Source organism: Drosophila elegans, unplaced genomic scaffold, assembly GCF_018152505.1.
Source record: "Drosophila elegans isolate 14027-0461.03 unplaced genomic scaffold, ASM1815250v1 contig_476, whole genome shotgun sequence".
Lineage (NCBI taxonomy): Eukaryota > Metazoa > Arthropoda > Insecta > Diptera > Drosophilidae > Drosophila > Drosophila elegans.
In genome coordinates this window covers 1092680-1107599 of record NW_024545863.1, presented here as the reverse complement: position 1 = coordinate 1107599, position 14920 = coordinate 1092680, and the positions used below count along the sequence as shown (strand labels likewise).

General features: G+C 47.0%; 4 protein-coding genes across 4 annotated transcripts; 2 read left to right on the top strand and 2 right to left on the bottom strand.

The window, feature by feature from the left end:
- The first annotated feature begins 380 nt into the window (after positions 1–380).
- LOC108148766 (DDB1- and CUL4-associated factor 10 homolog) lies at positions 381–3356 on the top strand. The gene is made up of 3 exons (XM_017275969.2): positions 381–966; positions 1046–1415; positions 2028–3356. Exons 1-3 carry the CDS (start codon positions 674–676, stop codon positions 3264–3266), a joined length of 1902 nt encoding a protein of 633 aa, XP_017131458.1. The 5' UTR covers positions 381–673; the 3' UTR covers positions 3267–3356.
- Positions 3342–9269, bottom strand: LOC108148765 (pre-mRNA-processing factor 39). The gene is made up of 8 exons (XM_017275967.1): positions 9207–9269; positions 8876–8967; positions 7801–8656; positions 7533–7741; positions 7342–7467; positions 5742–6016; positions 4375–5676; positions 3342–3955 (listed from the first exon to the last, which is right to left on the bottom strand). The coding sequence occupies exons 1-8, from the start codon at positions 9244–9246 to the stop codon at positions 3610–3612; spliced, it is 3246 nt and encodes a 1081-aa protein (XP_017131456.1). The 5' UTR covers positions 9247–9269; the 3' UTR covers positions 3342–3609.
- An 845-nt stretch (positions 9270–10114) lies between these two features.
- LOC108148909 (serendipity locus protein H-1) lies at positions 10115–13464 on the top strand. The gene is made up of 3 exons (XM_017276224.2): positions 10115–11376; positions 11440–12659; positions 12777–13464. Exons 1-3 carry the CDS (start codon positions 10358–10360, stop codon positions 13169–13171), a joined length of 2634 nt encoding a protein of 877 aa, XP_017131713.1. The 5' UTR covers positions 10115–10357; the 3' UTR covers positions 13172–13464.
- A 115-nt stretch (positions 13465–13579) lies between these two features.
- LOC108148602 lies at positions 13580–14291 on the bottom strand. Its single transcript, XM_017275680.1, has 3 exons — positions 14046–14291; positions 13809–13979; positions 13580–13750 (listed from the first exon to the last, which is right to left on the bottom strand). Exons 1-3 carry the CDS (start codon positions 14289–14291, stop codon positions 13580–13582), a joined length of 588 nt encoding a protein of 195 aa, XP_017131169.1.
- Between the last annotated feature and the right edge of the window lie 629 nt (positions 14292–14920).

The following is a 14920-nucleotide window of genomic DNA, read 5'->3' as shown; positions in this document are numbered from 1 at the left end:
AACAAAGCTAAAAATAGTTTGGAAGCTCCCAACTATACAATTTATTTATAAATTGAATTACTTTGCGTAAAAATTAAAATAAGACTATGGCTTGAAAAGGTATTTATTTCATATTTTATATTTTCTAGATCACTATTATTTATTATTATTATATGTTCTGGATTTCTTTTTTCTTGGACAGTTTTTGTGCTGAATTCATGCGTTAATGTTTCCGTATAAACAGAGTCGAAAGTAGTTATTATCAAAACTTTAGGGCTTTAGGGATTTTAACTTTATTACTTTATTTTTAAAATAAATATTTAATTTAATTTAAAATTTTCCACGTTTTATCGATTGATACAAAGATCCCATTGTGTCAAATAAATAATATCGGTGAAATAAGGGAAAAAGGAAGAATAAGGGATAAGGATACAACAGAAATGGCTACATTTACCATTGTTTTTAGTTTTTTGTAAATTCTAAAAATATTCAGTTGTAAAAAAGAAATCGGTCACTTGCAGCACCATTTTGCAGCCCTCGTTTTAGAATAAAAACAAGAAAGGCCACGGGGAAACTTGCATCGCGAATTTGGCCTACACACACACACGCACACACACACACACATTTTTTAAGGTTTTCCGATCCGAATCAGTTTCTTTGGAAGACCATAGAGGTTCCTTGAGATCCCCACAAGATGGAGCGGTATTTGAGCCGCCGCGAAAGTGGCTTCCACATCCACGGTGGCGACGAGAACTTCGTGATGCGGCGGATATACAGCTCCATGAACATGTTCAACAGCTACCACGCCAATTGCAAACCCATGGAGGCGGGTCGCACCGGGGCCATCTTCAATCTGGAGTTCAATGCCGACGGCAATGTGGTGGTGGCCGCCACCGAGAGGAAGTGCGTCCTGGTCTTCGACGCCATCACACAGAAGGAGATCTTTAAGGTTCCCGACGCGCACACGGATAGCGTGAACTGTATCAAGTAAGTGGAGAGAGGAGATGGAGCTGTCATTCCGGGAAAACCAATCCATATACCATCTACATATGTATGATATGTACAGATTCTTCGACGAACGATTGTTTGCCACGGGCTCCGACGACTTCACCGTGGCCCTCTGGGATCTGCGGAACATGAAACAGAAACTGCGCGTCCTGCATGGTCACTCCAACTGGGTGAAGAACATCGAGTACTCCTCCAAGGACAAGCTACTGGTCAGCTCCGGCTTCGACGGCAGCATCTTCACCTGGGACATCAACTCGCAGACGGAGCAGGGCCTGATCTCGCAGCGCGTCTTCCACGCCAGCGGCCTGATGCGGTGCCGCATTTCGCCCACCGGAGACAAGCTGGTCCTCTGCACCAGCGGTGGCTACATCATGATCATCCATCACCTCGACCTCACCACGCTGCACAAGGATCTGTGCGGATTCAGGGTAAGGAGGTTCTCCTGTTTGTCACTCGTGCGTCGCATTATAGTCACACTGTTAGTTATTCACACTGAATAGTGTTACAAATATTGATATAACTAGAGCTAGTTATTTAAAAAAAGGCAGGCTACCGAAATTGCTCCCAATTTAAAAAACTTAATTCCAAAAATGTTGGCCCGTTTGTTTTTTATATGAAGCTTCTTGTTTTGGAAGCAGTTTTGGTAGCCTGAATACCAAGCCTTAGGAGGAAGTACTTAAGGACTAACTAGAATTTATATTAACACTCAATAGTGTCGTAGCATTGCTTAGTATTACCAAAACTAAAAGAACTAGAACTAGAAAGTTCTAAGAAGAGAAGGTTGTAATTGCTAAATGACCCGCGAATGTGAAAACCAAAGCCACAATGTGGTTAATACTTTAGGATCCCTTAGTATATAGACTGCAGACTAACCTAAATTAGTAGGCCCACACAATTGCCATAGTATTTTTCCAATTCGTGGCATCGGAAACTGATAGATGTAGAAACTTAAATACCAAATGAGAAGCGAATTCTTTAGGATCCCCTCCTATATAGGCCCCAGACCAATCGAAACTGACAAAACCCTCACCATTTTTCAGCCCGGTATCTATAGACTGATGCAGTTGGGCGAACAGTACATCCCACAGGCGGCCAAGTACGACCATGTGTTCTCCCGGCGCCAGAAGAAGAACCGCGTGGAACTGGTCACGGACTTCCCGGAGCAGAATGACGCCGAGATGATCATGGCCTTGCAGATCCACCCGCACTGTCGCTGCATGCTGACCCGGAACGTCAGCTGCGACGAGCAGAGCGAGTGGACCTGCATCCATGACATCAACGAGGAGCCGGTGCGGAGCAGCGAGGACGAGCGGGATGAGGAGGAGGAGCCGCAGCCCAAGAAGAAACGTGTATCCACAACGACGACGGCCAGTCGCAGCAGCCTAAACGTCCAGGATCAGGACACGGATGGCCCGCCGCCCAGGCAGCCGCGGCGACCGCTGCGCATGGGCACCGTTCAGGTCTTCCATTTGGATAACCCAGGAACGGGACGACTGGCCTCGGCCACGGCGCCAGCCTCGCCGCGTTCCGACACCTTCATACCGGACATCTGGGCGGCGGAGGTCACCGTCCAGGAGCGTGCCATCCGGCAGAACCGGGCGCGCAACTCCAACAACCAAGTGAGCGGCTACAACTTTGTGTATGCCATCAGCAGCGGAGTCCTCCCGCTGCGACCTTCGATGGCCAATCGCCTGATGGTCAACAGCAGCAGTGGTCATCGCCAGCTGGGCACCCCGCCGCCAACGGAGAACAACCAGAGCAGCAGCAGCAGCAGCAGTAGCTCCAGCAGCAGCAGCAGCAGCTCCAGCAGCAGTAGCTCCATCAGCGCCATCAGTACCAACAGCGACACCACGGTGCGCCTGGAGATCGGCCATCGGCTGCGCCTGCGACCCTTCATCCCTAGTCATGCGACGGCGGCCACGGCCAAGGAGAACGGCCATTCCATACTGGTGAATGCCAAGAAGCTGCTCTACTATGCCGCCGAGACGAACACCAAGCCGGGATTCATCAAGGAGCCGGGTTTCTCGGCGGACGGCAGGATCGTGTGCTCGCCGTACGGCAACGGAGTGCGATTGCTGGGCTACAGCGACGATTGCTGCGACTATCCCAGGTGTCACGCCTTCGAGGAGGTCAAGCGGCAGCCACGGAAGCTAATTGAGCTGGCCAAGATCACGGAGCACCAGGACGTCGTGCTGTGCGCCAAGTTCAGCCCCAGGGAGCCGCTCCTCGTAACCGGCTGCAATGGCGGCGAGGTGACCTGGTATCGTCCCAATCTCTAGACTTCAGTTGAGCCAGCCCGCTCGTTTGACCCTCTCCCAAGAAGAACCTCTTGGCGATAAATACAAGCAGTAAGATTTATGGTGAACCGATTAAGCTGATATCCTTTATTTTACGCATTGTGGGCTGGTGGTGGTGGTGGTTTTTGTTGTTGTCTCTTACATAACCATATGTATTATTAGGAATCGCGATATAAAATTAAAATTAGAAGTCTATAACTTAACAAAGCAGAGCAGAGCAGAGCAAGGCGTAATTAATCGAGTTTGGGGGCGGGCGTCTTAGAGCTACAGGGAGTGGGAGTGGGAGTGGGAGTGGCTGGAGGTGGATTACATTTAAGCTTAACTCTCAGTAGTAGTTGCCATAGCCGCTCCACTGGCCGTAGTTGTAGCCGGCGCCACTACTGCTGCCGCCGCCGCTGCTGGCGCCACCCGGTCCATAGCCCCACTGATTGTAGTACGAGTCGTAGGAGGCCTGCTGCTGCGGCGGCTGTGGCGGATAGGGTCCTCCTCCGCCGCCGGCACTCTGCTGGCCGTAGTAGGCGGCGGCATTGGCCGCTCCATAATTGTAGCCTGCCGCTGCCGCGCCCGCTCCACCATTGTTGTAGGCCGTCGCCAAGGATGAGGATCCAGATCCGGAAGGAGCGGCACCCTCTTTGCCACCCGAGGAATTCTTGCGACTAGGACTGCTATCACTGCAAGGAGAAATACAAAATTTGATTTCAACAAGAAAATAAGAAAGCAAAATTTTTCGATTTTGATAAAATTAAAACCAATGTGAAATATTAATCCATTACGTACTACCCCAAAGTATATTTGTATAACTTTAAAAACAGCAAAGGTTTAATTTGCTTTCCATTTCATTTCCCAATTGCTTCTACGAAACCTTAATGATATATTATTATTTAATTTCTGAAACGGAGAGGTTGTGTGTATTTCATACAGATAGCTTTCCTTGCATAGAAACGGACAGACAAACGGACACCGCTAGATCTACTCTTCCAGGGAAGCTTATCAGGAATATAAATACTTTACTGCATTACAAACTTGTGCTCAATTTTATAAATAACCTCTGCAATTGTAGAAAGAGAATGATTAAATCTTGTATTCTCACCTCTTCTTCTGCGCTTCCTTGGCCTTGCTTAGAGCCTGCTGGAGATCGCGTTGGGCGTCTTGCAGGCCCCTCGCCGTGCTGCCAAAGTCCTCGAGGAACTCAACTTTGCGCTGGGCAAACAGGACCTTCTGATCGGCTTCGATGTCCGCGCGGGCCATGAACTTGTCCATGATCTGGACCACTTCCTGTTCGTCCACTTTGGGGCGCTGCAAGCACAGATCGATCATTTGCAGGGCCACCCGAGTGTTGGCCGGATCGCGTTCCAGTGCCTGCTGCAGTGCAGCCATACCCGCATCGATATCGTGGCAGATTTTGTTGAGGAAACGGGCATACTTGATGGACAGACTGCCGGCAATGCCCTTGCTCTTTGTACTCTCTATGTAGTGCTTGTACAGCTCGCGACACTTGTCCAGCGCTCCGCGACGTCGCTCCACGTTGATGCGTCGGTAGGCCAGCTGCAGGAGATTGGGACAACGCTGCTCGATGCGCTCCAGTATCTCGGCGGCGGCATCGAAGTTGAGCTGGCACTCCTCGAAGGCGGCCCACATGAGGTGCAGGCTAGGCTTATCCGGATGGTGGATGCGACAGGCGCGACTGAAGACATCGCGAATCAGTTTGGTGACTCCGCTCTGGTCCTCCAAGGACTCCAGATAGCGAAGCATCTTCAGCCAGAACTCGTCATACAAAGCACAGGCGATTAGGCATCTCTCAAACAGAACCAAGACGCGCTCGCGATCTCCTTTTTCAATCTCAAAGTCCAGGTAGTCCTTCCAGTTCTTGAGCTGCGCCCTTTCGAGGGGCTTCACATGGAAGTAGGGTCGTTTGATGCCCTCCTCGAAGGACCAGCGGGCAGTCACTGCGCCCACGGTCACCTTGTGAATCTTGCGCCGCGCCGATATGGCCCTGTCCTTTATGCTGGCCACCTCCTCATCATTTAGCGTGCTAAGATCACTGAAATCGATCTGAGGCAGTGAGGCCTTTGGAGCTGCAGTCGATGACTCGCTTTCGGTCAGATCGGTGGTACTATCTGATTCATCGACATGAGTTTCACTAATATCTTTGGGCGACTTACCAGCACCACCGCTAGATTTCTCCTTTTCCTTCTCTTTGTCCTTATCCTTGTCTTTGTCCTTATCCTTGTCTTTGTCCTTGTCCTTGGAGCTGCTGCTATCACGACGGTGCTTGGACGAGGACTTGGAGGACTTGCTCTGCTGACGTTCATGGAATTCTTTGCGCAGGCGGACGAGTTCCTCGTTGCCAATTGTGCTGGTAATAGCATGCTGATTGATCACATCCTGGAAACTGTAAAGGCAAGTGCTACAATATAATCGGCCCTTGATAAGAGGTGTGTGTTTTGACCAACTCACTTGTCAAAGTGGCCATTATAGCCCTGAGTGGGTATGGCTAGTAGCCTGTCGTAAATCTGCACCACTCGATTATAGCGCTTCGACTCGTTCTCCCAGCGGATGTAGGCATCCCAGAGCTTGTCCGATCGGAACTCCAGGCCACACGCCTTCACCGCCCGCTCGTACTGGTTGCGGATGAACTGCTCATTGTCTCCATGGTGCGCCTTGACGTGCATCAGGTAGTGGATCCACAGATCCACCGACAAGGGAATCGCCTCCAGGCCGCGCTCAAACACCTAGGATTTGGTCATTTTCGTATGTTCGGGGTACAAGTTTTCGTTTTTTTGTTTGTTTTTTTTTTTTTTTGGTTTTTCGATTTTTGAATTATAGTTGGATCGAACGCAGAAGAGAAATATAGAAATTTTTGTGGTTTATAGTAATCTTTCAAGCTTTAAGTGCTCAGAGACTTAAGTCTAACGTTAAATGTGAATGGTGTTTGAGCTTAAAGACTAACTTAGCGACTTTACAGATACACGGAATACATAACACACAGGTTGTAGTTGTAGTTGTAGTTGTTTTCTTTTTTAGGCACACACTTTTAAGTGTTCGATATACAAGAAACTTCACAAAAAGACTTAAAAATTTCATTTAAACGCCATTTGTACTTACGAATGTACGAGATGCGAGAGCTCACTATTTATATCGTGTTGAAGAAGGATGGAGGTAACGTAACTGAAGAGGTAAACTGGTAATACAAACGTACGAAGATCAAAAAGTAGACGGATCGAACATCGAGCAGCGACTCGACAAGTCAATCGCTTTCAGAATCGGATTCGGGTCGGTCTGGGGTTCAAGGGTTCAGAGGTCAACTGAGCTAAGCTGAGCTAAATTGGGCTGGGCTACAACGTGAGTTGTGCGACACAGTGGTGAATTGTACTGAGAACATCAAATTTGTGTCGTGAAGCAATTTGGTTATATTCCAGAGACAAAAATCTCCCAAAAATGTGCATGGGTTGAACAAAATGGTACTTGGTAAAAGTGGTGAATACGACAATAAAAATGTACATATAGTCAAGTCTATCTCTAAACAATTGTCATCGGTATTAAAGGATACGTGAGTTGGATGTAAGAAACCGAAACTAAAAATGCTACGTCATTTAAGTGGGAAAGCCACAATAAAAAGGTAACAAATTATTTGTAAACAATTTTAACAACCAAAATATTGACAGCTCAAATGAAAAACAATTTCTTTGAAATTATGTAAACAACTTTTTTATCTCTAGCTCTTTTAAAAACAAGCCACCTTTATGTGATTTCCCCACCTAAATTCTAAAATGCTCCGAAACTGAAACCAGTTTCATTCCCTGAAATAAACATTTAACGTCTAAGAAAATACGACCCTGACTGGAGGTTTTACTACTAAAGTTTTGGATGTGTATTCTTAAATTGTTTTTTTTTTTTTGTAGATGTTGCATTTATTGAATGTAGTTTTTATTAGGTCATAATAAATTGCATTTAACAACAAATATATGAATATCAATTGTAATCGTAATTGTAAGCGTAATACAAGAAATTGCGAAAGATATTTAATTGCACGACCGAATGTATGGTAGGTACTCACCTTATAGCAGTTGGCCTTGATGCCCTTGCGCTTCTCGTAGTCGGCGTACTTGCGCCAGTAGCCATAGCAATAGGGATAGTGGGACAGGAATGTGTCGTAAGCCTCGCGAGCCGCCTCCGCATCGGACTAGAGTAGAATTAAATTACATTATTTTAAAGTCTAAAAGATCATCTTAAATGCGATTGTCCCACCTCACTGTCCACATACTGCAGCAAGTATGTCCAGCCGGTGAAGTCGGTGGAGTCCTCTTTGACAGCCCTCCAGTATTTATCTAGGTCGGGAAGCTTTTTACGCTCCCTTTCCTTGTCCTTGTCCTTATCTTTCTCTTTATCCTTATCCTTTTCCTTATCTTTCTCCTTATCACGCTCTTTTTCCTTCTTCTTGTCCTTGGGTTCGGATTCTGTTGATTTGAGTATTAAGTATTTTGCATCAAGTTAGTTTCCGATTATAACTAATTACCTTCAATTTTCACCCTTTTCTCCGAGGGCTGTGCATCATTGCTCTCCGACGTGGGACTCCCCGGATTATATTGTTCCTCAGACTTTTCTTTTGCGCTCGTTTCACGACTGATTGTCGCCTTATCTAAAGTGTCTTTATCTGTTTCTATATCCGCCTTGCGCTTCACAGGAGCCTTCGTCTCACTAGCGGTATTGTTGTTGTTGTGGGTGGGCAGCTCGTCCTCGGAGATCACCTCAGCATCCGCTGGAAGCTCGGCCCTTTGCGGTGCCGGAAGCTCCTCGTCGGACACTTCCTCGGCATCGTTGATCTCCGGCTTGCTGGGAGGAGGTAGTTCGTCCTCTGAGATGATCTCTGTGTTGACTATGGTTGCATTGCTGGTGTCCGCCTCGTCGGCCAGATCCTCAGCTATAGCATGGTGGGAGCTAGAGTCCTCAGATGAATTCAGTTTCTCTGGCTGCGGCTGCAGGACCTCCACATTGTACTCAAAGTCCGCCTTCTTGTTTGCGTTGTCACTCTCATCGTTTCCACCCACGGAGGGTAAACTATTGGCATTATCACCGGCCATTGAGGCTAGCAAAGTATCAACGCCGGCCTGGCCGCGACTCTCCTTAATATCATCGCTGGTCTCTGAATGCTGCTCCGCCACCGTGCCAAACGGAAAGGAGGAGCTCTTCTCATCCACGCCGCCAGTTTCGGCGGGCGTCAACATCTCCACATCGTCGTCCAGCTGGTGCTGCGTCTCCTCGAACTGGGGCTCCAGCGGGGCAGCCTCTTCGGTGGTCGCACCTGCAAATGGCTCCTCCTCATCCAGAATCATGACCACCTGCTCCTCGGGTTCCTCTTCGTGGTCGCTTAGCTGCAAGAATAGGCGGGTTAATAGTTGTTACAGGTAGTGCAAGTTGATTCTGTAGATTATTTGCCATCAGTTGGCCCTTGCAGGTAATCACTTGCTCCTCCAGGGAGGAAATCATGTGCGGATGGAACAACGCCACATCCGCACTTGAAATTGCAATCGTTTACATCATTTGGAGTGTGTCGTCGAAAAGTAAGTTGTAACTAGGAGTGATTTACAAACCTGTATGTTCCGCTTGGATGTGCGTCGGGTGCTCCGAGTTGGTAATGATGCAGCCGGCGATGCGGCCTTGCGTCCGGAACGTGTGCGTCGACCTGGAAAACGGCAATTAACTATTTTAGTTAATCCATGCGGTTTACATAAACTGTACGCGCGGTATTCGGAGTTCGGTGCCTCGTGATTTTCTCGTTTTTTTCAAAAGGTTTTTTGGGCCTGTTCAAAATGACTGACGATGTCAAGTTTCGGACTATCCTTATCCGAACTGAGTAATTAGTCGCCGGCCACTTCGTTGCGGTCGAATGGAGCTAGCAATATTTCAAAAATTGGACTTTACCTGGACTTTCCATCACAACGTTTTCGCCCTCTGACGCCATGTTTATTACAAAGCGCTAAAAGTATTTTAGTGTGTAAAAAATACCATTGGATACCATTTATGTACTTTAAAGAATAATGCATACCGTTAAAATACTAACTAGCTAGTTCTAGCGGGTAAATAGCCATATATATAATTCAATAAATAAGTTAATGAAAATTTACTTCTAAATAAAATAAAAAGGACTGTCAAAAAATAAATTGGGTAACAAAATGTTTACTCAAACGAACCTCTTGAGGCTCGAACAATTTTTAATATTGCTTGCAACTACATTTAGAAACATAATATACGATACGTGATTCAACAAAATACTTTCAACTGAAAAGTAAAATCTATATAATTTAAATAATTGAACGATGATTTTGTGACTTTTCGATATATACATATGTTTACCACTAACGAAATAAATCTATGAACATTCGGGTTCTCAAAAGAAAATTGTATTCGTCCTCCAAAAATTTGTAATTAATAATACATGTAATTGGGGAAATAATATGGCGCTTGACTGTTTGAAACTTACTTTTAGCTCCCCTTAAGAAAGAAAAAACAGAACTATGTATTACCGAATTAAAAAAAAACATATCTTCCTGTTTGGACTTGTTAGTAGTTTTTAATAGTGGTCAGAATAAAAACATTTTTTACAACATAAGCCAAAGTCTAGAACTCAATGTTATGGTTATATAGATTTCATAGATTTTAAAGGTGGCTTTATTAGTAAAAGAAAACAGTTTTAGTTATTTAATCACATATTTAGTACCCAATTAGTGGAGTCATACATATATAGCTATAAAACCGCCAGCAGCCAACACTGTTGGCGGGACTGCCATCCAGCGGCGCGTCTTGCAACACTGTTCTCAAAATGGCGACTCGAGAATTGTAAGCGTGACAAAAACAACAAAGCCGAGGCGCATTTCACAATAATTAAATGTTTTTCGATCAATTGCGGCGCGCTTAACCCAGCAAAAGCGATTGCAATGAGTGAATTAAGGACCCAGTGACCGGATAAAGACGACCAGTGATTGTGAAGCGCCAGCGGCGCTGCGAACTAAGCAAAAATACGGCGAGCGAAAACGCCGACCGCATAACCTGTACGTGTACGCAAGGCAAGGCGAATGGAGGGCGGCAAGGGCAAGAGAATGAAGGCGGAGGAGGCGCCAAGCAAGAAGTTGCCGCCTAAAATTTACGGCGGCGATGCGGGCACCCCCACGAAGGCGGCCCACGACGAGATCCTCAGCTCGCTGCTGCGGATCAACAACTTTGATTCGATATCGAGCATCAAGGACGAGTCGCTGGACATCGATCTGTCGGCCTGCGTGACCATCAGTTCGGCCAGCTTCGTCAATGGCAATAGCCTCTCCTCCACGGACTTCTGGCGCGTCCTGGACGAGAGTGCCCAGAACAACACCGAGCTGAATCTCTCCTCGGACGTCTGCCGCGATGACCTGGCGGCGGCCAGCAGCTCCTCCGCCGCCGTGTCCAGCAGTTTGGCCAGTGATAACCACTCCGGCTCTGAGTTTAATGTGACTTTCCTGCGTCCTGAGCCACCGAACGCCTTCACCAACTCACCCTTCAAGAAGACCTCTTCCAGTGGTGCATCCACGCCCCTGAAGCTATCGCCAGAGCAGATTCAGCAGCAGCAGATGCAAATGCCCCAGTTGCTGCAGCGCAGCAAACCCAAGCTGCCGGCGGCAACGGCGGTGCGTTTAAAGGTTTTTAAGGAGGAGCCGCCCGAGGAGAAGCACCCGCCAGAGCAAGTGGTCACCAAGGTGGAGCTGTGCGAGTCCGAGCTCCTGCCGCCGTCGTTCACCATCTTCCAGCAGACCAAGTCGGCTGAGGCGGTTGCCGCAGATGCGGTCAGCATGCCGCCACCATCAGTCGCTTCGGAAGCCAAGCCCTTCGAGGTGGATCCGGCACCGCTGAACAAGTGCCTAGACTGCAATGGGATGCTGCTGGAGACGCCGGATGAAGTGGCCAAGCACGAGGCGGCAAACCATCGGTTGAGGCTTACCTATCGCTGTAGCGAGTGCCAGCGGGAGTTTGAGGTGCTGGCTGGATTGAAGAAGCATCTGAAAACGCACCGCACCGAGGGACGCAAGGACACCTGGAAGAAGTGCCCCGACTGCGGCAAATGGTAAGTAGAATCAGAAATTTGATTCTAGTCCCTCCTATTGACCTATTTCCACACACTCTCTAGCCTCAAATTGGGCAGTATGTGGATGCACCGGAAAATCCACAGCGATAATAAGAAATACCAGTGTGACATCTGCGGACAGAAGTTTGTTCAGAAAATCAACCTAACGCACCACGCTCGGATTCACTCATCGGAGAAGCCGTACGAGTGCCCCGAATGTCAGAAGCGATTCCAGGAGCGCTCCCATCTGCAGCGCCACCAGAAGTACCATGCGCAGACGCGTTCCTACCGCTGCGAGAAGTGCGGCAAGATGTACAAGACGGAGCGCTGCCTGAAGGTCCACAACCTGGTGCATCTGGAGCAGCGACCCTTCGCCTGCACCGTGTGCGACAAGAGCTTCATCAGCAACTCAAAACTAAAGCAACACTCTAATATACACACTGGCATGCGGCCCTTCAAGTGCAACTACTGTCCGCGCGACTTCACAAACTTTCCCAATTGGCTGAAGCACACGAGACGCCGTCACAAGGTGGACCACAAGACGGGCGAACATCTCGAGAACATTCCTTCGTACTGCTCGAAAAAGTCAACGACCAACAAGGCTCAAAAGGCTGCGGCAGCAGCAGCAGCGGCAGCGGCGGCGGCTACAGCAGCTGGAGCAGGGAATCCCGGTGACGTTTCCGCTTCTGTTGAACCAAAAGTCAAACCCAATCTTGCACCTACGCCAGCAGCGGCGCCCCCAAAACAGGCACGCAAAAAGAAGCAGCCACAGCAGGCCACCCTTGCCGCATTGGGAATCACGTTGCCAGCGGGCACAGCTCTGCAGCAGGTGCACCCGACGCCACCAGCACAACAGCATCAGCAGGAGCTGAGCAACGTGTTGGTGACCCTACCTCCGCCGGCACCCAAGCAGACCAAAGCCAAGCGCGAGCGTAAGCAGCTGGCGCCGAAGCAATTGCAGCAAAAGCCGCAGCTTCTGCAGCAGCCTCAATTGCAGCAGTCCAGCCTGGAGCCCGTTGCTGCTCCAGCGGTGCCGCACATCAAGAAGGAGCCGGTGCAGAACCAGGGTCCATTCCTCGACCTGCACGGTCTCAGTCTGACTTCTGCCGAAGAGCTGATCATGGAGCAGGCCCTGGAAATGGAGGAGTGCGGCCTATACGATGCCCCCAATGCGAACACCGAGATGGGGACATCCGACAACGCAATCTCAGACTCGGCCGCTGCTCTGCACTTTCAGATTAAAAACGAATTACCGGACGATATGTTGCCAGATGATGATTTCAGTAAGTTTCCTGACATCCTAAAACATATAGTTTCAAATCTTGAGTTTAATTAGAGATTTTTATCTAAATTTCTTGTTAAGATAAAAGAGTTTTAATGTTTGTATTTTTTATTTGCAGTGCCTTGTAAGCCCAGCGATCGCCTAGCTTGCCCCTCACTGGAGTCCTCGCCGTTCTCGTCACCCGCCTCCATGGAACTGACCGCCGTCTCCTCCTCATCCAATACCGCGACTTCGGCGCAAGCATTGCCGGTGAGATCTGGGAACTACTACCTGCCCGCCTTCACGCTAAATGCGCATGGCAAGCTCAGCAGTGCGGGTAGCAGCGCAGCGCAGTCTGTGACCACGAGTTTGGCCACCCAGACACCGTCTGTGTCCATGGTGAATGTGCCGCTGCTGGTGAGATCTAACCAGATGCTGCCCTCAGTGGACACGCTACTCTTTACCAACCAGACCGGCGGCAGTCGATTCTTTGCGGGGAAGTCGGCGACAACGGCCTCGCCGCATATGACATGATCGGGCGGCGGCGACTGCTGCCCGCCAACATGAACGCCTCAACGATCTCCTGTGTCTTAGTTAAGTTAGCAGTGTCGACCATGTTGTCGCTGACCACTGGCAATCGTTTAATGAATTCGGACGAGTGTCCGTAGCTTATTAAGAGTATGACGCTACATTTGTTTAAGTGATAGACCTAAGCTGATTTCTGCCTAGCCCGTAAGTGTATTTGAGTGTATATATATAAACATAATGATAAATCTTTGATTTGTACGCTTCACACCAATAATAAATTTCGTACATATTTTAGTAAACGACCAATATTTTATTTGTTGTCGAAGATTCTGTTAGTAAATACTTTTATTCCTTAGGTTTTCTGCCTATACTCTCTTTCGGATGCGATGTTTTTAATACTCTTCATAGTTTCGGTTATACCTTGAATAAGTCGCCCCTTATTTCCAAGCAAATGCGAGTTGGCCGTTCGAATCCCTTGGTATCATAAGCTCGGAACATTATTTGGGCTTTGTAGGTTCCTTCTCGAAGTGGACCCATGACATCGGCGGTCAAACTCAACGTATAGGTCTTATGGATAATTTTAGTCTGCCGTGCAATGGCGTGAAAATATGTTTTTAAATGAAGAAATTGTATTTATACCTACCCCAGGAACATTGACACATTTATCTTGAATATCGTTTGTAATATAACCGGTCCAGTATTTGTAAAAGTACTGATTTTTATCGTACATCGACTTACAGAAGTCCCTTGAAACCATTGAGAATACTGTTGGCGTCCAAGTGCCCCTATCGAAATATAAAAGGTTCGTGCTCATCTGGAATACATATATACAAAATATTTCAAGTTGTTTTCACATTAAATGTTGGATATTCTTAATCACTTGTACGCGATCCTCAAGTTTTATGTCCCAAATTAAAGTTGCGTTTCCGCTTATGGTTACACCCTCAGCAGACATGGATGTGGAGAGCTCCGATAAATCCACAAGGCCGTTTATGTCGAGTGTGCCGGGGTCAGGACTATTACAACTGCTGAATATATCCTCATCCGCCACCGAAAGTTCGTACTTTGCTCCATTTGCATGGCTTAACAGGGATACCACCGTGAGTAGTAATATTTCTAGTTCCATTATAACCGCCAAAAGTGAATTATTGGTCATGTCAATTGAAACCCAATATATAGCTTGCAATGCTGATGTTATAATAATTATAATTATTATAATTGTTTACCAACCCCAGTTTTTTTGTGCACATTTTCGATCTTATATTTTTTAATTGTGTAACTAAATGTACGATCAATATTAAACACCTTATTTTATTTCAGGCTTTGCCGATTAGGTAACAACACAGATTTAATCGGATCGAAATGTTTAACCGCGGTTTGTCATTCTGACATGTTTTACCTGACTCGCAATAATAATAATAATAAAAAAAAATATTAAATTTTAGAAGTAGCTGATAGATAGATAGCTTAACATATGCAAATGTCAATATAATATGTTATATATAATAATAATGAAATTCCTTTAGCTTAAACACGCTTTTTTCAAGTGGAGTGGCCCTCTAGGTTCATGATAATTCATAAGCTTGTTTGTATTATAATATATAGAAAGTATAATACATTATCTAACATATCTAATTTTGATCATATATGCTCTTTGGAAGTACTCCAATTAGTAAAGACCGCGTGTATATCTACATACATCCAGAGTTTGTTTAATTCGCCAAATTAACCCCGGTCGTTTGCTGTTTAAACCTA